Source organism: Perognathus longimembris, chromosome 10 (genome assembly GCF_023159225.1).
Source record: "Perognathus longimembris pacificus isolate PPM17 chromosome 10, ASM2315922v1, whole genome shotgun sequence".
Taxonomy (NCBI): Eukaryota; Metazoa; Chordata; class Mammalia; order Rodentia; family Heteromyidae; genus Perognathus; species Perognathus longimembris.
This window is the reverse complement of record NC_063170.1, coordinates 12,982,745-13,002,646: the sequence shown is the minus strand read 5'-3', so window position 1 is coordinate 13,002,646 and position 19,902 is coordinate 12,982,745. Positions and strand designations below refer to the sequence as shown.

At 47.8% G+C, this 19,902-nt stretch overlaps 2 protein-coding genes across 4 annotated transcripts in view; one reads left to right on the top strand and one right to left on the bottom strand.

Annotated features, from left to right (window-relative positions):
- The window catches only part of Lrrc36 (leucine rich repeat containing 36), a 37,328-nt gene extending 26,101 nt beyond the window's left edge, over positions 1 to 11,227 (top strand). The window contains exons 9-14 of one of the 2 annotated variants that reach the window (XM_048354818.1): positions 1,471 to 1,760; positions 4,422 to 4,587; positions 5,605 to 5,750; positions 7,419 to 7,542; positions 9,721 to 9,835; positions 10,898 to 11,227. In XM_048354818.1, the coding sequence (XP_048210775.1) occupies positions 1,471 to 1,760; positions 4,422 to 4,587; positions 5,605 to 5,750; positions 7,419 to 7,542; positions 9,721 to 9,835; positions 10,898 to 11,123 (1,067 nt within the window). In that variant the 3' untranslated portion in view covers positions 11,124 to 11,227. Of the gene's footprint in view, positions 1 to 1,470; positions 1,767 to 4,421; positions 4,588 to 5,604; positions 5,751 to 7,418; positions 7,543 to 9,720; positions 9,836 to 10,897 lie in introns of both variants that reach the window. The other variant, XM_048354819.1, reaches the window with a different exon arrangement.
- Positions 11,228 to 15,666: 4,439 nt separating this feature from the next.
- On the bottom strand, positions 15,667 to 19,212 carry Tppp3 (tubulin polymerization promoting protein family member 3). 2 transcript variants are annotated; one of them, XM_048354808.1, is made up of 4 exons: positions 19,074 to 19,212; positions 16,605 to 16,798; positions 16,327 to 16,480; positions 15,667 to 16,209 (listed from the first exon to the last, which is right to left on the bottom strand). In XM_048354808.1, the coding sequence occupies exons 2-4, from the start codon at positions 16,790 to 16,792 to the stop codon at positions 16,021 to 16,023; spliced, it is 531 nt and encodes a 176-aa protein (XP_048210765.1). In that variant the 5' UTR covers positions 16,793 to 16,798; positions 19,074 to 19,212; the 3' UTR covers positions 15,667 to 16,020. The 2 variants fall into 2 exon arrangements, with proteins under 2 accessions (XP_048210765.1, XP_048210766.1); XM_048354809.1 differs by lacking the exon at positions 19,074 to 19,212 and adding an exon at positions 19,023 to 19,068.
- Positions 19,213 to 19,902: the final 690 nt, after the last annotated feature.

Sequence of the window (19,902 nt, the reverse complement as noted above, 5' to 3'; positions counted from 1 at the left end):
TGGAGCAGAGAAATGGAGCTGTCGCTGGAGGAGGGCTGGGGGCCTAAGAGACCAATAGAAATGATCTACGAGGGAAAATTGAAAATGGATGCAGCAGAGAACGCAGACAATTATGAGACAAAATAATATTCTTGAGTAGAGAATAAGAGATGGAATGTAGCCTATCAGTGGAAAGATTGGCCTTAGATGAAGCAGTGAACTGACAGTTCATCTGTTCAATAGAGGAGGCAGGGAAGTTATGGTTACAAATATACAATTGAGTTGGTAGCTTCAATAGCGGGATCCAGTAAGCTCTCTGTGCATGCATACACCAATTAGAACTAGTGCTTGAACTGTCACCTGGTTTCATCAGCCATAGCTGGTGTTCTGCTACTTGAGCCATACCTCCTGCTCCAGCATGTATGTGTGTGTGTGTGTGTGTGTGTGTGTGTGTGTGTGTGTGTTTAATTGGACATGTGTTCCTTGGACTTACCTGCCTGGGTCAGCTTCACGTTTCACTCATCAGATCTCAGCCTCTTGGGTAGCTAGGATTATAGGAATGAACCACCAGCACCCAGCTTCCAGTGGATTATTTATATTGTTTGTTTCCTGCTACTGTGGCTTGAACTCAGTACCTAGGCACTGTCCCTTAGCTTTCTTGGCTCAAGGCTTGCATTCTACCACTTGAGTTATAGCTCTACTTTTGGCTTTTTGGTGGTTAATTGGAGATGAGTCTCATGGACTTTCCTGCCAGAGCCACCTTCAATCCACAATCCTCAGATCTCAGCCTCCTGAGTGTGTAGGATTGATTACAGGTGCTAGCACATGGCTATTACTATTATTATTACTTTGATTGCCTCTGTTTTCTCAGTGAAAATAAGGTCAGCATCCAAGAAGAAGGAAGAAAATAGTGCCAGAAGTTTGTAGAAAAATAAAGAGATGTAAAAGAAACTTCTCAGGATATAGAAGAGTAAATTGATCAGACTCATATTTTTAAAAAGCCATGCAGTACTAAAGGTCTAGACAAGCTAGTGAGGGAGGTCAGAACAGATGTATGTTGAGTCCAGTGTAGTAGTACACATCTAGAACCCCAGCTTCACAGGATGTGTAGGTAGGAGGATCACAGTCTGAGATTCATCCTGTTTAAAAAGAGAATAAGACTTTATATGAAACACAAATAAGGCAAAAAAAAAAAAAGCTGCAAGTGTGGGTGCAAGTGGTTGAGTTACCTGCCTACCAAGGCAAGGATTTCAGTTCAAATTCTAATAGTGAAGGAAAAAAAAAAAAACAGATGTTGATGTTTTCTAGTCATCTTCAGCTGTTGTGGGATAGGCTTGGAGTATGTGGACAGCTGGATGTAACCAGAGTTGAGGGTTGGTTTTTTTCGGGTCGTTACTATTATTTGAACTCCACATTAAATACTGATGGATGTGAGACAGACGCTAGGGAGCTGAAGGGCAAGTTCATCTCCTGACTTATTTTCCTCCACAGATCTGTATGCCGCCACCCATTTCAACAGTGACCCTGCTCTGCTGGTCAGTGTTGAGCAACAGTTATCCAGCAGTCTCAGTGATTTAACACCAGCACATGGTTCTTTTCCAAACAACTCGGTCCTGGGAAATGTTCCTCGAACCCTGCTATTGCCTCCTGGGATGTCAGAAGACAGAGAGATTCTGGCCAGGAGGTCATTAAGCCCAACAAGGAGAGGATTCAAGCGGAAGGACAATATGTTTGCCAACCTGAATTCGAAGCATGGTTTCCAAGATGCTACAGGCATCGAGGCAAGTGTTGGCTTGTTTGGGAATGTACAGAAACACATAGGCTCCACCAGCATGCGGTTCAGTTGGGAAGCCTGGTGATTCTGATCAAGAGGCTCAGGGATTTTCAGAGGCCAATGGCTAAAACCCCAAGCTAAAGTCTGGGATTCCTTCTGCCCTTGGGAAAGTGACATGCCCACTTCAGACCCATGGCCACCGTTTTCTCATTCCCATGCAGAGGATCTGTCCTGACCTACTTCCTGAGCTAAAGATGGTGGGGAAATACTTTGGTAATAAGTGGCCCACAAGAGTTTTTAGCAAGGGGAAGGAATGGGGAAGTTTCAGGGACCCACAGCTGGCTGAAGAGCTCTGAAACATGGATGGCTTTAAATAATCTCATTGGATTTATCCTTTTTTTTTTCCAACCTCAAATGACTGACTAACTTGAAATATTTCCTATAAAAGCATTGCTAAGCACTGGTGACTCTCTCCTAGCTACTCAGGAGGCTGAAATCTGTGGGTCAGCGTTCAAAGCCAGCCCAGGCAGGAAAGTCTGTGAGACTCTTATCTCATTTAACCACCAAAAAGCTAGAAATAGAGCTATGGTTTAAATGGTAGAGTACCATCCTTGACCCCCCCAAAAAAGCCAAGTGAAAGTGTGAGGCTATGAGTTCAAGCCTCACCTACTGGCACAAAAAAGAATAAATTAATTAAACTTTCTTTTAAAACAAACAAACATTGCTTTACTTTACTTTCTAGAAATTCAAGCAATTCTTTTTTCCCCCCAAAGTACCAGCAATGAATTATCTGGGGGAACTTTTTAGTTGAAAGTTGGTACAGAGAATGAATGCAAAATTAAGAACCATTCCCACATATCTAATATAAACCAACTTTTTTGCTAGTTAATTGGAGATAAACTCACCTGCACTTTTCTGCCTAGGCTAACTTTGAACCATGGTCCTCAGATGTTAGCCTTTTGAGTAGCTAGGATTACAGGTCTAAGCCACCAGCACCCCGCTTATGTTGAGTATTTTCACGATAGAGACTTGCTTTGTTGCCTGAGCTGGCCTGGACTGTAATCTTCCTATTTGTACTTTCTTTGTTGCTGGGATGATAAGACATGAACCACTGTACTCAGCCATTGATTTAGATGGAGTCTTAGGGACTTTTATGCCCAGACTGGCCTCAAACCTCAATTCTCCAATTTCTATCGCCCAAAAAGCTAGGATTATAGGCTTGAGCCTATAATCACCCAGCTTTGTGTTTTTGTTTTTGACTCTTAATACTTCCTCTTCGGTTTTTGTAACTTTGGAAGTGGTTATAATTTTTATGCACCAAAGGGGGCAGTCTTGTAATACTTTCTTTAACTTTTGTTCTCTTTTTTCCTCCCATCTCAGCCTATTTTATCAGGCAGAATCACTGTGTTAGTGCATTTAGGGTAAAGACAGACCAATCAGAATATTTGAGATGCTATATTACTAGGATTGTCTACAGACTTTTTTCCCTCTATATTTAATTTTATATTGATAAAATGTCAATGCATTTTCTGGACTACCTTTAAAACTCTTATTTCTTTATTACTATCAGATATTGGTTTTCTTTACCAATAAAAAGCTTTCAAAGACCTACCTGAATATAAATATAAAGAGACAGCCATTTTCAGGTGGGGGCTAGGTACTGTAGATGAAACTCAGTGACTTGCACATGCTAGGCAACAGCTCTACCACTGTGCCGAATATATCTGGAATCTCTGAATATAAATATAAAAGAAATATGCCATAAACTAGGAAACTTCTGGAAATAAAAGCTGTCATTCCAGCTATGCAAACAGCACAAGTAGGAGGATCAAAGTCCTGGACAAAAAACACTGACCCTATCCAAAAGAAAAAACACTTTTTAGTTTTAACTAAAGAAAAAAAGGGCTAGGGGGTATGATCATATGACTGCCTAGTAAGTGCAAAATTCTGAGTTCAAACTCCAGTCCTATCAAAAAATTTACAGGATATTTTTATTATATAATATATTAAATAAAAGCTTGCTGTGAGTTAGAACTTCTTATTAAATTACTCTCAATTTTACTTTTTTTGGGGGGGAGGGGGACGGTGCCAATGTTGGGAATTGAACTCAGGGCCTGGGTGCTGTTTTTTTGCTCAAGTCTTTCACTCTTTCACTCTACATCTTGAGCCATAGTTCCAGGTCTGGCTTTTTAGTAGGTAATTGGAAATAAGAGTCTCTCAGATTTATCTGCTGGGCTGACTTTGAATCCTGATTCTTAGATCTCAGCCTGTTGAGTGGCTTGGATTACAGACATGAGCCACTGGCACCAGACCTTCAGTTTTACTTTATGATATACAGTATTTTTTAAGTGTTCTACAGTTTCATTTTCCATATTATGTAATTTATTGAAACATAATGTTAGTGTTTACACATTTCTATTGTTAGTATCTTCTGAAAAATCCCTATAGAGAATTATAATAGAAGCTATTATTACCTTTTGAACTTGTCCTTGAATATCTTATGATCTTATGTGTTTGTCATGGACATAAATAGTATGTTATTCAAATCGAAACTGAAAGATTGAAACCTTTCTTTAAAAAAAATTAATGTTTTAAATGTCTGGAATCTTACTTCCCTTATTGTGTAAGAATGACAAATGGTTGGAGGGTTTTGCTTTTTTTTCTTGAGCCTCTCTCAAGTGACCTGGGCAGTTTGCATGGTTTGCCAGGAAACCACAGTCCCCCAATCTCTGCCAGAACCCCTCATGTGGCCACTGTCCTCAGACAGCTCCTGGAGCTTGTGGATAAGCACTGGAACGGCTCTGGTTCCCTCCTCCTCAACAAGAAATTTCTCGGTGAGTGTGGCTTGTCTCGGGGTCTGGGGAGGGCTGGACCTTGCTTCTGCTTTGTACTCGGCTAAAAGCCACTGAATCTCCCTTAACTTGCAAGGAAAATTATTTTCATATCTATTACAAAATTTCTAAAAAACACCATGGTTAAAAGGCCTGCATTTTTCTTACATTTATATTTCCTATTTTTAAAAAATGAGCACTCTTTCCAGTTGTTATTGACCAGTTGTTTTGTTCCTCCTATAAGAAAGTATTGTGTGTGTGTGTGTGTGTGTGTGTGTGTGTGTGTGTGTGTGTGTTTGGTCTTTGGTAATATTTAGAGTGGCCAGATATGTATAATAGTGGTCATAGTAATAATTACAAAAAGACTTTATGATCCTTGAGAAAGTGTCAGTAAGGAATACAGCAGAAATTAGGTTTGATTATCCCAGTTGTGAGATGACTATTATAATATTACAGTCTAAATAACCCAAGTAAATAAATGACCTGGACTCTTTTGAGGGATTGTTTTGGAAACATGGAGAAAAGATAGTTTTGCAAATGTTGGCTCCACATGTTTGTTGTTTAATGGGAGAAGAATTCAAAGAACTTGTTAGTAAAATAAAGTTTAGGTAACAACTAAAAACTTTCAAGTTGTTTGTGCTAGGAATTTTTAAAAATTTATTTCTAAGGTCTGAAGGTTCAGGTTAGCATTTGTCTAGCATATATGAGACTCTGGGTTTGATTCCCCCAGCACTGAAGACATAAAATAGAGAAGTCACAGCCAATGACTTTCCTTCCCATGCTGAGAAGATGGTACCCTGCGGCTGCTACCGAGTGACTTGGGAAGGCTTGTGCTTTCCCTCCACAGAGCAAGCGGGGTATTGCTTCTGACTCACATTATACCTCCATACCTCCATCAGTCACTTACTAAATTCTTGTAAAAAGGAGATCATTAGATGAGAGAGCTGGTAGCTGCTGACTAGGAATGCTGTGCTTTAGCTTTTGGGATCAGCCTGTGTGCCCAACCTGAATTTTTGGCAGGTCCTGCCCGAGATTTGCTTCTGTCCTTGGTCGTCCCGGGTCCTCCTCAGCAGCGGAGTCGCATCCATCCTGAAGATGCTGGGAAAGCCTTCCGCAGGCGGGACAGTGACCCACAGGAGCCTGGACAGCTGGTCCCTAATGATGTGGTATGGTCCGCTCACCTGGCTCACTGGTTTCTTTACTAGAAAAGGACAGAGAAACAGGACTAGAGCCAGGTCATCATTTCCTACATTTAGGAGGCAAAATATGGAAAGGTCAGGCTGGACAGCTCAGGAACACAAAGCTTGGCAGGATGGAGACAAGTTGGAGTTTCTACAGGGTTGACTCCTTTATTCTAATCCCAAACCAAATACCCCAAAGGAGGGAGAAGGGGAAGCAAACAGCTGGGTCCTAGTGGCTCACATCTGTAATCCTAGCTACTCAGGAAGCTGAGATCTGAGGACTGAGTTTCATAGCCAGCCCAGCAGGGAAGTCTGTGAGACTCTTCACTCCGATTGAATTCCAACTCTGACAAAAAGTCACAGTGGCGCTGTGGCTGAATTGGCAGAGTACTAACTAGCCTTGAGCAAAAGAAGCTCAGGGACAGTGCCCAGGCCAGAGTTCAAGCTCCAGGACTGGCCAAAAAAAAAAAAAAATCCTAGAGTAAAAAATGCATAGCATAGGGCTGGCTGAGAATATGTCCTAGTGGTAAAGTGCTCACCTCATATACATGAAGCCCTGGGTTCTATTCCCCAGCACCACATATACAGAAAACGGCCAGAAGTGGTGCTGTGGCTCAAGTGGCAGAGTGCTAGCCTTGAGCAAAAAGAAGCCAGGGACAGTGCTCAGGCCCTGAGTCCAAGCCCCAGGACTGGCAACAAAAACAAAACAAACAAACAAAAATGCATAGCATAGGGTAGACTGGCGCCAGTGGCTGGTACGTGTAATCCTAGCTACTTAGGAGGCTAAGATCTAAAAATTGTGTTTCAAAGCCAGCCCAGGTAGGAAAGCTTGTGAGACTCTTAGCTCCAATTAACCACCATAAAACTAGAAGTGGAGCTATTGCTCACGTGGTGGAGCAGTAGCTTTGAGTGAAAAAAGCTCAGGCCCTGAGTTCAAGCCCCACAGCCAAAAAACAAAACAAACAAACAAAAAACCCTGTATAGTGTCCTGTTTTTTGTTGGTTTGTTTGGGATTTTTTTGGGGGGGGGGAGGGCAGAAGTTCTGGGGCTTAGACTTAGGGCCTGGCTTTTTTTATTTATGTGGTACTGAGGATTTGATCCCAGGGCTTCATGCATGTTAGGTAAGCACTCTACCACTAGGCCACATTCCCAGCCCCTAGTGTCTTGTTCTTGAAGGGTGATTGTGGTGTGGTCCAGCAAGGGAAGGCAGATGTCTCTGAAATTGATTGTCCTTTCTCCCTTCTCCTGGAGCCAGGATGTGAGATCAGAGGCCAGAGGCCAGGCTAGAGCATCAGGCGGCTGACTGGGAGAAGAAGAAGAAACTCATACTCCTAAGCTTCTCTCTTTTGTTAACATTTTTGAGGATTTTCAAACACCAAGTTTCCGTGCTAGAAACTTTAGATAAGCAGCTCAGAATTCCAGCCACCACCTGTTCAGCAAGAGTCATGGCTTATCCACAGAAAGATCCATATGATCAATTAGTTGGCTGCACTAGAGCAGTGTTTAGCAATGAACTAAAGTGGTAGTGAGAGAGTCCCACTGGTGTTGACTCCATTCAGTTTGCATTAGTTAGAGGAAAAAGACTCTCCTCTAAACACCCTCCTCAGGATTTCAGATTCTTAATGTGGTGCTCTTTTGTTTTCTGATCTAAAGGAAAGTTTGAAACAAAAATTGGTCCGAGTGCTGGAGGAAAACCTCATTTTGTCAGAAAAAGTTCAGCAGCTGGAGGAAGGGTCTCCCATGTCAATGGTGAGCGGGCACCAGTCCCATACACACGGTAAGTTCAAGAAGGTTCCTTGTGGAACTTCCCAAGGTAACCTATTCAATCAGCTTCAGTAGCTACAAGAGCCATGTTTGGCTTGCTCTCATTCTTTTTCCTTGTGCACTCATGGAAACCATCAGCTTGCCTCAGATTGTTTATTTGTTTGGGGGAACACTGGGGATTGAACTCAGAGCCTTGTACTTGCTACCACTTCATCCATGCCTCTAGCCACTTTTTTTTTGTGTGTTTTTGGTTTGATTTGGGTTGGTCTTTTAAATTTTTATTTATTTATTTTCTAGCTACTTTTTGCATTTTTAAAAAAAAATTCTGGCCCTGGGGCTTGATCTCAGGGCCTCCCTCTCTCCACACCCAGGGATCAGAGACATTCTAATGTTATGAATATAGTAGCATAGGCAGGCACTCCCTACAATGGCACCATGTTCAACTAATTGCTTCTAATTCTTTGTTATTATAAACAAAGCTGCCATTATTTGTATTGGTAGTTAGATAAATATCATTAGAGAGAGAAAATATGAGTAATTCTAAAGAGTTTCCAGAGTAGAAGTAAGTCCACAAAGAAAATGCTTCTCTTAGATCATGTTTCTTCCCTTCTGATGGAGTTGAAAGTGCAAATATTTATAAATAATACCACTATCGATATCTGTGCGCAAACATTTGGGTACATGTTAGACTGTTTTCCTAGCAGAGTTTCCTAGAAATAGAATTCATGTGTCAAAAGCTATGGGCCACTTGTGAGACATTTGTTCCACACTGCCAAATCACTCTCAGGAAAGGTGGTTTTAATTTCCCCTCACAGTAGCTGTGTACCTAAATGCCCTATTCACTTAATCACTGAGTAGTTTTTTTTTTATGTTTTGGTCATTGTGACAAGTGAAAAATAGAACCCTATTTAAGTCTTTCTTTGCACTACTTTTAGGCCAGTCTTTTAGATTATCTCTGTCAACTTTAAGCCTTATTTAAGCTTAGCTTCCCTAATCAAATAACAGGCATTGGGATTGCTGTGAAGAACTTGATTTGGAAGCACTGAAGTCCATTGCTAAATCTCAGTGCCATCTGATACTCACAAGCTGAATAATCAGCTCAGTCTCCACTTACCTACTCTGAAAAGGACAAGGTGTCTGGACATCCTTCCTTTCAATCAGCCATGAGGCCTGGTGTTGTAGCATTTGGGCTACCACAACCCTGTTTATCCACCTTCCAGAATCTTGCTACTTAAAAACTGATCCAGGGCTGGGAATATGGCCTAGTGGTAAAGTGCTTGCCTTGTATACATGAAGCGCTGGGTTCTATTCCTCAGCACCACATATATAGAAAAAGCCGGGAAGTGGCACTGTGGCTCAGTGCCACTGCGTAAAAATCAACAGCTGACCATGCAAAGTGGCTGTGGTAGAGTGCTAGCCTTGAGCAAAAAAAGAAGCCAGGGACAGTACTCAGGCCATGAGTTCAAGCCCCAGGACTGGCAAAAAACAAAACAAACAAAAACTGATCCACATTAGCCTCACCTGGGAGCTTGTTAGACAAGTAGAATATTGGGCCTCTCCTCAGACTTACTGAATCAGCATCTATTTTTAACAAGATCTCCACATGATGTATAGGCATATTAACATTTCAGAAGCATTATTCTGGAAGACTGGCTCTTTTGGACCCAGAGTTCTTGTGCTTTTCTTACTTCATTATGGCAGGCAGTGGTACCATACTTGGAGAGGTAGGTATGAATGTCTTAGCCACAGAGTCCTTGTCTGCAAGCCCCCCATTGAGTTCTTTTTTTTAAATTAAATTTTATTGACAAGGTGTTGTGCAAAGGGGGTAGTTACATAATAAGGCAGTGAATACATTTCTTGTGATATCTTACACCCTCATCCCATTGAGTTCTTACTTTGTACCTGACACTATTCTAGATATTTTCACAAACCACTCAGAGAGAGAAGGACCTAACATTTACAAAGCATAATGAAAAATTCAGGGGACCTAATGTTTGCTGACTGCCTATGCACAGTGAGGTCATGTGGTCTCCCTGAATCCTCATAGTGAAACTCAAAAAGACGAACTAACATGTTCAATACTGCTTGCATTTTAATTCAACTCTGTTACTAACCCCCATATTCTTGCCAATGTAAACTCCTACTAAAGGCCTGGGATCCTGCTCACCTCTGGCTACTGTACCCTTTGTAGATGATCTTCTGCGTAAAAATCAACAGCTGACCATGCAAGTGGCTGGCTTGAACCAGGAGCTTGCGCAGCTGAAAAAGCTGGAGGAGACAGTTGCCCTTCTTCATGAAAGTCAGAGGTAGGAAGAGGTCTGTCTCATTGACTTCTAGAAGTATATGTTCACTTCTCTTTATCTCTTCTGCTTTGCTTGCAGAGTTAATAGCTTTCTTCATATTAACTATAGTCTATGTATAAACCTCCTCTATCTATCTGGCCAGGAAACTTCAGGAAGCCAAAGTGCTGCTTGTCAGTACTGCTTTTGTACACCCTGGACTTAAACATCTTAACTGGCATTGGTGTGTTACAACACTTTAATTTTACAGGGTCTAACAGGGCCTTTGGGTCAGGTAATTTTTTTGGACACTAGGTATCCCTAAATTCAGCCATCTGGTTCCTGTGGAAAATGTCTGCCAGCTAATGGCCATAGAAGATGAATCAAGAACACTCAGAAGGGGAGTAAGAAGGAAAGAATCCAAACTATGCGTCCTCTTCAGAGTCACTCAGTAGTACCAGCCTCTTCACAGAAGAGCATGTCAGGATGCAGGCTGCGAGACTTGGGGCAGGCCTCAAGACCTTAAGACCATTGGGAGTTCTAGAAAAGCACTTGGAAAAAAGAGTGATTAGTGTAATGCATCAAATGATGGGTTTTATGATGATATTTTTACCCTTGGAATTTTGATTTGGCTCATATAGCTCTTCAAACAAAATAGAACTGCAACACATAGCATTGTGTACACATCACTTTTGCTGCCAATGTGTGGGGCAGCTTTTAACATAACAAAATAATAGAATCCAAGAAAGCAGTCATAGCCAGCACTAGTTAGTTGAGGAGGATTCTGATTTAAGAGTAGAAATTAGAGGCCTGATCAGGAGCCAAAATCCTAGTGCTTCCACTTACCTCATCATGAAAGGACTTTTGGAAAGAAGAGAGCAATCACTCTCTAAAATGGGAACTATCTGGAACCCAGTCAAACAGAATTGTAAAGATGAAACGGGTAAGTGTGCTTTTAAAATAACCCACTCATAACTTCTGGTGAAAGATGTTACTTTTGTTGTATATTTGTCTTTAACAGACATTTCAAATCTGAATGGATCTTCACTTTCATAATTTCACCACTGCCTTTTCTCCCCTGGGCTGCAGATCCCTGGTGGTAACTAATGAATATCTACTGCAGCAGCTGAATAAAGAGCAAAAAGGTTATTCTGGGAAAGCGATCTTGCCTCCTGAGAAGAGTCATCACCTGGGGAGATCGTCGCCCTTCGGGAAGAGCTCGCTGTCTTCCTCCTCACCGATGGCGCACGACACGGGTCAGTACCTAATACAGAGTGTCTCAGAAGCTGCCCCAGAACCCAGTTTGTGGAGCTAGCACTGAACATCTTCACTGCCGCTTCCCGCTGCTCCCCAGAGGACTCAGCCATCACCACAATGTGGTGGTGTTTACCCCCAAAGATTAAGAAAAAGCTTATTTGGATTGCATTGTGTTGTCCCTCTTTCATAATTTTTCTTTTCTTTTTTTTTTCTTTTTGGTACAGGTTCTGGGCCTTGAACTCAGGGCCTAGGCACTGTCCTTAAGCCTTTGTTGCTCAAGGCTAGAACTCTTGTAGCCACTTGGGCTACAGCTCTACCTCCAGCTTTTTGGTGATTAATCAGAGATATGTCTCACAGACTTTCCTGCCCAAGCTGACTTTGAACAGTATTGGTCAGATCTCAGCCTCCTGAGTTGCTAAGATGATAGAATTATAAGATTATGGTGCCTGGCTATAATTTCTCTATTGTCTTCACCCATTGGGTCATTTTTTATCCCTTTCTACCCACAGAATTGTTGGCACTCGGGCTGGGAATATGGGCCTAGTGGTAAAATGCTCGCCTTGTATACATGAAGCCTTGGGTTCGATTCGTCAGCACCACATATATAGAAAAAAAAGCCGGAAGTGGCGCTGTGACTCAAGAGGTAGAGTGCTAGCCTTGAGCAAAAAGAAGCCAAGGGCAGTGCTCAGACCCTGAGTCCATGCCCCAGGACTGGCAACAAAAACAAAACAAATAAACAAAGAAATTGTTGGCACTTAGTCTTAGGCATCGTATCACACAGATGCACATTTGACTGGAAAAAAAAATACTGGGCACTTTGCCACAGTCACTCAAAACTGTGGTAGAAAGATGCAAAATAATGTCTATCAGGTGCTTTCTTCTGTGTCAGAAGAAATTTTAGAGATCCTATATTGACTCACTAAATGTGGTGTTTCTTCATGCCATAGTGAAAATGTGACATGTGTGGTGTCTGTCCTAGATTGGTCCACTATTGAGTCAGGGAGAAGGTACATACTATGTGATGGAGCTTGATGCTTGAGATTGGTTCCAGTCTAAGCAAAAGCACTGCAGAGAGATAGAGAGGGGGAGAGAGGCCCTGGAGAGGTCCTGGTGAGTAAATGGAAGCTGGCAGAAGATTCAGATGGTAGCAGGGAGAAACCTGGGGGTATAGTCTGGAGCTCCTTGAAGAAACGTGGGAGAGGATAGGGTAGGACAGGGCGCCAGGAGAGTATCTAAATGATAGACCAACCTAAGCCTGGGAAATGCAAGGTCAGGAAGAAAAAGCCCGAGGTTGCTAGGCAAAGTGTGGGGCCCAGGGCAGGAGCAATGGGAAAAGCACTGTGCAGTACTGCGCACAGGCCTTGGGGAGGGAGCGTGGCCCATTGTGAATAGAAGGGCTGACAGGAGGGGAACTGGAGCACAATTCTGTGGTGTCTTGAAGAATTTCCACCAAGGGTGGAAACGTGGGGGGCTGTGTTTGAGCCTTCCTCTGACAAGGGACTGGTGGTGAAGGTAAGGGCCATGAGGAGCTGGACAGCAGAGAAGGAGGCAGGGACGGACCAGCTTGTTCTCAGTGACCATTTTACATGCAGGATTCAGTGGGGGAAGGACTAAAGAGGTTCTAGATATGTTTCTGTTCCCACCTTCTCCCAGGCAGCGAATGTGACCAGAGGGTGAAAAGCTGCATACTTCTTGTCACCTTTAGGGTCACATCAGGGAGAACGTGTGTGGGCAGGGTTAGCGCCTCATCTGTGCTTTGACTCTAATGCTGTAGGGAAAGAGACCTAGTGCCATTCTAATGAGCCATCGAGACCCCAGACTTGTAAGTTATGCATAAATCCACCTGGACTTTGTGTAGCTTCCCACCAGGGTGGCATACAAAGGAGCCAGAATGTTCTTTGTCTTGCGTGCTGTGAGAGAGCCCGCGGGATCTCATGCTCTGTGGAAACAGCAGTGAGAATGGCCTCCCTACCCATGAGAGACAACCTCCACCCCACAAAGAGGCCTAACCCTTGTCCAGGAAGGAAGGAAAGCATTGGCCAGTGGTCACATCGTGATAACATAGCCCATAGGGGAAATCACATACATTTTTTTTTTCTTTTTGGTCAATCGTGGGGCCTGGGTGCTGTCCCTGAGCTCTTTTTGCCCAAAGCTAGAGCTCTATCACTTTGAGCCACAGCACCACTTCCGGTTTTCTGGTGGTTAACTGGAGAGGAGAGTCTCACAGGACTTTCCTGCCCAGGCTGGCTTTGAAGTGTAGTCTTCAGATCTCAGCCTCCTGAGTAGCTAGGATTACAGTTCCCAGTAACATGTTTTTCGTTTTGGGTTTTGTTGTTTTTTTATTAAATCATCCTCCTCTTCCTGCCTCCAGTGTGAGCATCAGGTAATGACAACCCTGGAAAATCTGTGCAGGGGGCTTATAAGGATAACCAAAGAACCTACTTCAGAGTACACAACCACCTTCCATACCTCTTCCCTTTGTCACAGAGAAGCTGGCTCTGACAGTCTTCAGGAGCCTCTCCAAGGAAAGTTAGCTCTGGTTCTAATTTTCCCTATGTGGCACTTAGTCCTAAGGGCAAGGGTAAGGGTTATGATGTCCAGGGAAAGGCCAAAGAATTGCAGGGTAACTAGACCCAGAAAGAAGCTGGAAGAGTCCTGGAGTAGAAAACAAGTGGAAGGTGCTTCACTCTTGGCGTGACTCTGAGAGAAGAAAACTAGCCTAGAGTGGAGACAATCCTTGGGGAGGTTCTGTGCCCAGAGGAAGGGGTGGAGCCCACTGAGAGGCCTGGACTCTGCCTCAGAGGATTAACTGCTGCACCCTACATTATCTCAGCTCCTCCTTCCTTGAAGTCTGGCTTTGTTAGAAAGGAACCCAAGGGCTGGGGATATGGCCTAGTGGCAAGAGTGCCTGCCTCGGCTACACGAGGCCCTGGGTTCGATTCCCCAGCACCACATATACAGAAAACGGCCAGAAGCGGCGCTGTGGCTCAAGTGGCAGAGTGCTAGCCTTGAGCGGGAAGAAGCCAGGGACAGTGCTCAGGCCCTGAGTCCAAGGCCCAGGACTGGCCAAAAAAAAAAAAAAAAAGGAACCCAAGGCTTTCCACCATGAGGGAGGAGCACGTGGGAGAGAAGCATCAGTGATGACACATACCAGATTCCACGAAAACCATTTGGTCTCCTCAGAGTCCTCCTGGCCCTGGGTGGCCATTGGAGCTTCCTTTGGCTTCTTAGGAAAAAGGGGTTTTACTCTTACCAGGTAGTGTTTGATGGCCAGCCAGTTCTCTATGGGTCCCTCCAAGCCACACAGTGAGTCACAGGAGGGGGCAGGCTGCTCAAGGAGTTGCTGGGAGCAAAGCCCAGTTTGGATATAGGTAAACCCTCTCACCAAGATCTTCCAGTATGTAAGAGGTAGAAGGACTTAGGTTTCCCACTAAGCTCACTGGAGTGTGCTTGCCATTCAGATTCCCCAAGGCTAGAGGGATCGCTCCCCTCCTTGCCTGCTGGCCTCAGTAGGGGGGCGGGGCGCAGTGCAGAACTCTCCAGCTCAGCTGCAGATAGTGGGGTTCACGGGCAGCCCAGTGACTACAGGAGGCTGGAAAAACAAAGCTGTGCTAAGGCCAGGCTGACAGGCACTCTGCTTCCCAGTTGACATCCTTGCATCCGTGTGCAAGCAACACCATTCCTTTGCACTTCCCATTTCCAAGTGGTTGGCTTAAGGGATTCAGCGCCACCTGGGCAGAATATCCCAGAACAGCCAACGCAATGAAGGGATAACAATTGGGCTGCTTCACCTGTGTCTGGGACAGAGAAGACAGCCTGTACCTTCGTGACGTCTGCTTCAGCCCTTGACTCCTGCTTAGAGCAGGAAGAAAGAGTTGGCACCAAAGCCTTGTACTTGGGAGCAGCACTGACCCAGCATCCAGAGCCTCATACAGCAACTGAACTGGGACCCCCAGGAGCCTTCAGGAACAGACAGACCTCCCCCTCCCCGGTGGGCAGTGAGAAGAAGAATCAGATGACAGGATGCCCCTTGCAGTGGGGTGCCAGCCCGTCAGTGGCTACCCAGGCCCACTTTTGAGAATCACAAAGGGCTCACCCTTGCGGGTGGGGTGGGGGGACTAAGAGGCTTGGTCAGAAACCCTTTCTGTTTCCAGGCCTCAGTTTCCTTATCTATACAAGTAGAGTGTCAAACGATATACTGGCTAAAGCATCTCGTGGCCCTATCGCTTCTCAAATTCTGGGCTGGAACCTAAATGACTTGCCTTGGTAGCCAACCCCTCCCCCTTCCCCCCCCCCCCCCCGCTGGCAGGCATAGGGCCTCTGCCTGGCACCGGGACCTCCGCCAAGGCTTGGCCCAGGCCGCATCTTCTGTCTTGTCCCCCACTCCTGCTGGCTATGTCAGGACTCCAGGTTGGAGCCCAGTTAAAAGCTTTAGATTTCCCTAAGGGCCATCTCAGGAAGGCTGCTGTGCATTAGTGGAAGGGACTCATGTGTCTTTCCCTGGGCAGGCTGCCAGTGGGAGGGGTATACAAGATGTATCTATGGAAGGATAATATTGAGGAGATACTGGGGTATCTATACCTGTACCCAAGCAGCCTTATTGGTACAAAAGGTGTCTTTATTGAGGTCTGGGTAAGAATTAGGCACTTGGCCAGAGCAGCAGCTTAAATATGAGGCAAGCAGGCAGGAATCAGCCATGCCTGGGACCAGGCTAGGACGGTGAGGCTATAGGCAGAGACTGGCCCCAGACAGAGGTCGGGGAGGAAAGAGTGGAAGAAGGGGACACAGAGTAGTCTGGGTCAGAGGCTTGGCGGGCTGGCCCCATGGGGCTGGGCAGGAAGCTCTGGGTGGCAGGTCCAGCAGGGAGGAGACCAGGCTTTCTTGCTCCAAGCACCCCTTTCAGCCCAGGTCTGAGCCTCTGGTGGGGGCAGAAGCCCTGAGGACCCTCCTGGGCCTCACTTCTTCACCTTGGCGTCGTAAGTGCCAGCGTTCTTGTAGGCACTCACGTAGCCACTGTCGTCCAGGATGTCCTGCCGCCCAGCGATGCCCTTGCCCTTGCCGCTCTCATCAAAGCGCTCTTTGTGGGAGCCAGTGTACTTGCTGGTGTCAGTCAGCCGGTCCACAGCACCTCCTGTTTTGGCTTTCTGAAAGAACAGAGTTGCCCCAGGGCTGTCAGTGAGGGAGCCCGGCCCTTTCCCACCCCCAGCCAAGATTCTCCCGCATCCCTCTCAGCAGCCATCAAAGATGAGTGCGACACTTACGGTAACGCCCAAGTTGGCTGGTTCCTTGCCTGCCACCAGCTGGCAGATGGCATCGAAGGCCTCCTCCTTGCTCTTGCCCTTGAACCGCTTGGTTGCCAGCTCTTCCAGGGCCTTCTTGAACTCCTCATAGTTGATAACCCGAGCAGACTTCCCCCTGCCAGGCATGTGGGCACCGTGAGGCCAGTGCCTTTCTGGCTATGCTCCCCGAATCCAGCCCTCAATCTCCCCCCACCCCGCCCCCCTGAGGACACGAGAAGCAGGGGCTGCCCAGAGCTCACTTGACTTTGGAGAAGACGATGTCAACGTCGGTCCCTGTCACGGCTTTTCCGTCAGCCACCTTGCAGTCCTTGCACAGCTTGGCCCAATTCTTGCCATTCATCTCTTGCCCACTGGCCTTGGGGTCACCATGGATGGCAAACTTGCGGAAACTCTCCTCCAGCCCAGCGACATCCGTGCTTGCTGCCATGCCAGCCTGTGAGGACCCGCTGCCATCACTTCCTGGGCAAGCTGCCCCCCCCCCATCCCCAGGGCCCACCTCACAACCCTGAGCTGGCAGCGCTTCTGCTGCACACCCTCAGAGGCGAGACTGGGCTGTCTGGGAGAGGGGTCCATGTTTGGCATCTGCCTGGCCCCCACAAGAGCACTGGATCTGTTTCTTAGTGCCAGCCCTCGCTCTGAGTAGGGCTCAGAACATGAAATCATGATGCCCACACCAGGCTAGGAACAGAGTGGTACTGTCCAGAAAGGCTGTGCGGGCAGCAGCTGAGGGCCATGGCTTTGTCTGGCCCTGGCACAAAGCCTGCTTGGGTGGAAGCAAGGGTGGCGGAGCAGCCCTCCCCTCCCCAGGAAGTTCTATGCCAAGCTGGGTCAGTGCCAGGCCAGGCTGCTGGGTGGGCAGGTGTGGAGTGAGCATATAAGGGTCATGAAGACCCAGCAAGACCCAGCCCGGGCCTGAGAAGGGAGCAGGCACAAGGGCAGCAAAGGCATGCCCCGGGCAGGGGTGCAGCTGGCCCAGCCTAGGTCTTGTTACTATTTGCTGTTAAACAAAAACATGAGGGGAAGGGAGCTTGGGGCTGGCCTGGCCACAGTTTGTGAAGCCTGGAGACGGTTGCTAAGGGAGTGTGGTGCTGCTTGGAGAGGGTTGCTAAGGACAGGATGGTGTCAGGGCAGCTCAGGGAGAAGCTCCCAGTGCTGCTGGGCTGGGCTGGGCTGGGGAAGCGGGGGCCCAGGGGTGGGGCACACCAACACTCCCTCTGCCTAGGGCACAACCGTGGCTTCTTGGCCCTTTGCCACCCATTGGGGATGCAGCTCTCAAGTTAATGAAATTTAGGAGGAGGAGGAGATTAGAAGCAACCCTTTGGGTGGGGGTTATAGTAGTCCCCAAAGTGGGGGCTGCCAAGGGCGACTAGGGCTTTGGCCCCATGGTACTCCATTGAAGCACACATCCCCCAGTCTACATCTCAGGCTCCACTGATGTCCCCAGACCACACCCTGACCACCCCTGACCACATCAGTCCACATTCCCACACACCAAGTCACATGCACTCAGCCCCTGCCCTCCACACCCTGGGCCTTGTACCCCTGACCACACCTACAGCTCTACTGCCTTCTCCTCTGTCCACACCCATAGCCCTGGGATTAAGGGCCCTCTCCTCTGCTTCCACCATTCCGCTTCACCCTACCTCAAGACCTCCACTGCGACCCCTGGTATACCTCCATCCCTGCACTGAAAGGTTGCCCACACCATAGCTCTCCCCTGCAGTCTCCTAGCCACGCCCGTAGCTCTCCACTGCAGTCCCCTGACCGCGCCCTCGGCCGGTGCATTTAACTTCATTAAATGGTGCCCTGTCCTGAGGCCCACCTGCAGCCTACACTTGTAGCCACCCTAGCCACACCCTGCAGAACCCCATTACCAGCAGTGACTCGGCTCCTCACCCAGAGCTCACCCAGAGCTCTTATCAAGGCCCCCTGCCCACAACTTCAGTGCCCCCTTTGTTCACATACTAGTCCTAACCCTGACCCACGCATTGGCATTTCCAGACTCCCAGGGGCAATGTTGAGACCCCTTCCCCCACTACCAGCCTCCCGACCACACCCTTGGTCTCAACCACCATCTTTAGCTCGCCTCCCATTGTCCATAGCTTGGGCCTCTGCCTGGCTTCCCTCCCCTGCTACCACTATATTTGACACTGAAAGCCCTTTCCTGGTGATATGCACAACCATTCTCAATGAGTTTCTGGGACCAAGCACCCAGAACTACATTGTGGAGACCACAGCCCAGTGGCACCGCACTCCCTTTCCCTCTCCCTAGGTGCGACCTCCCCCCAGAAGCCCAAAGCCCTACCTATGCTTTTTTCACTTAGGGTAATAATGTCCAGGGGACAGCGGGTGCCACAGGAGGGTCCCGCATCCTGTGGGGATCTTAGATCTCCACTCCCTTCTGTGGGAAGATGGATTACTAGGAATCTCAGGGCTGCTCAGGTGGGGAGAATTCCAGGCAGCCCTGGGGTCTGCAAGCCAGGGATGGAGTAGCCACACCCCTGACCGCGTCCACCCGGCTGCTGCTCCTGCTCGGACAGCTGCAGTCATCAATCAGTCGAGCAGGGAGGTGGGGGCTGGGGGGTTGGGACGCTCAGCTGGTGTCCTGGACTCTGAACTGTCCGGGGTTAGGACCCCATCCAGGCCGCTCCACCCACCCCTTCTAGTGCAGGATACTGGTTATGGTGGTCGGCGTCCTGGGCTCCTACCAGCGTCTTATCTCGAGGCTGCTCCCGCAGCTCGCGTTCAGATGGACCGCACGCAGGAATGGGACGACAGATGCGGGAGACCCAGCGGCTCCGCAGCTCCGCTCCCTGCCGGCTCCCGGGCGGGACTGCAGCTGGGGCGGCTTCTCGATATTATCCCCTGTTTCTCAGTCTCCATAGAGACAGCGAGTCCCACCCCCAGGCTGTCTCGGCGGGAGAGTGACCAAGGTCACGCTGGCTCCGCCCACCAGACCCCGCCCTCCGCGCGCTCCAGGCCGGGCGCCCGCGGAGCTCCAGCGCCTGCCTGGTCCCGCCCCCTCCCCTCCCCCGCGCTGCGGGCCGGCCCGGGCACTGGAGGCCCCTGCATTCTGCACATCCTCCGTGGGCCCCTGACGGGAGAAACCCCCGACGTTCACGCGGGCTCCTAACCTCTAGGGGAAATAGAGCTTCCCACGCCGCCAGCTGGAGGCCTTCTGGGACCTGGAGATGGAAGGCTGAAAACCGGGAGATCCCTCCCATCGGTAACAGGGGTCTGCGGCCCCCTGGAGACCGCACCCACCATCGAATTGTGGCATCCCCAGACTCAAACTCTCATGTTCTCCAGATTCTGGCACCGAGGAAAGAAGGGGACAGTGGGAGGCTCGTGCTTGCCCAGTGCCAGAAGCTGGGGCTAAGACGAGTTGGTGATCATGCCACTCCCAGAAAGCTGCTGGGCCCCGGGACAGCCTCCCATCATTCCCACCTATCCTGCTCCTATCTTTCTATGTTTCCACTGCTGTCGCAGGAACACAAAGCCTGCTTCCCCTTCCTAACTTCAAGAAAAATAGCTGGG

Coding starts and splice junctions, on each gene's coding strand:
- Tppp3 (XM_048354808.1), bottom strand. CDS start 16,792: ATGGCAGCAAGCACGGATGTCGCTGGGCTGGAGGAGAGTTTCCGCAAG. Junction 16,481..16,604: donor ATCGTCTTCTCCAAAGTCAA/GTGAGCTCTGGG, acceptor CATGCCTGGCAG/GGGGAAGTCTGCTCGGGTTA. Junction 16,210..16,326: donor CAGCCAACTTGGGCGTTACC/GTAAGTGTCGCA, acceptor CTGTTCTTTCAG/AAAGCCAAAACAGGAGGTGC.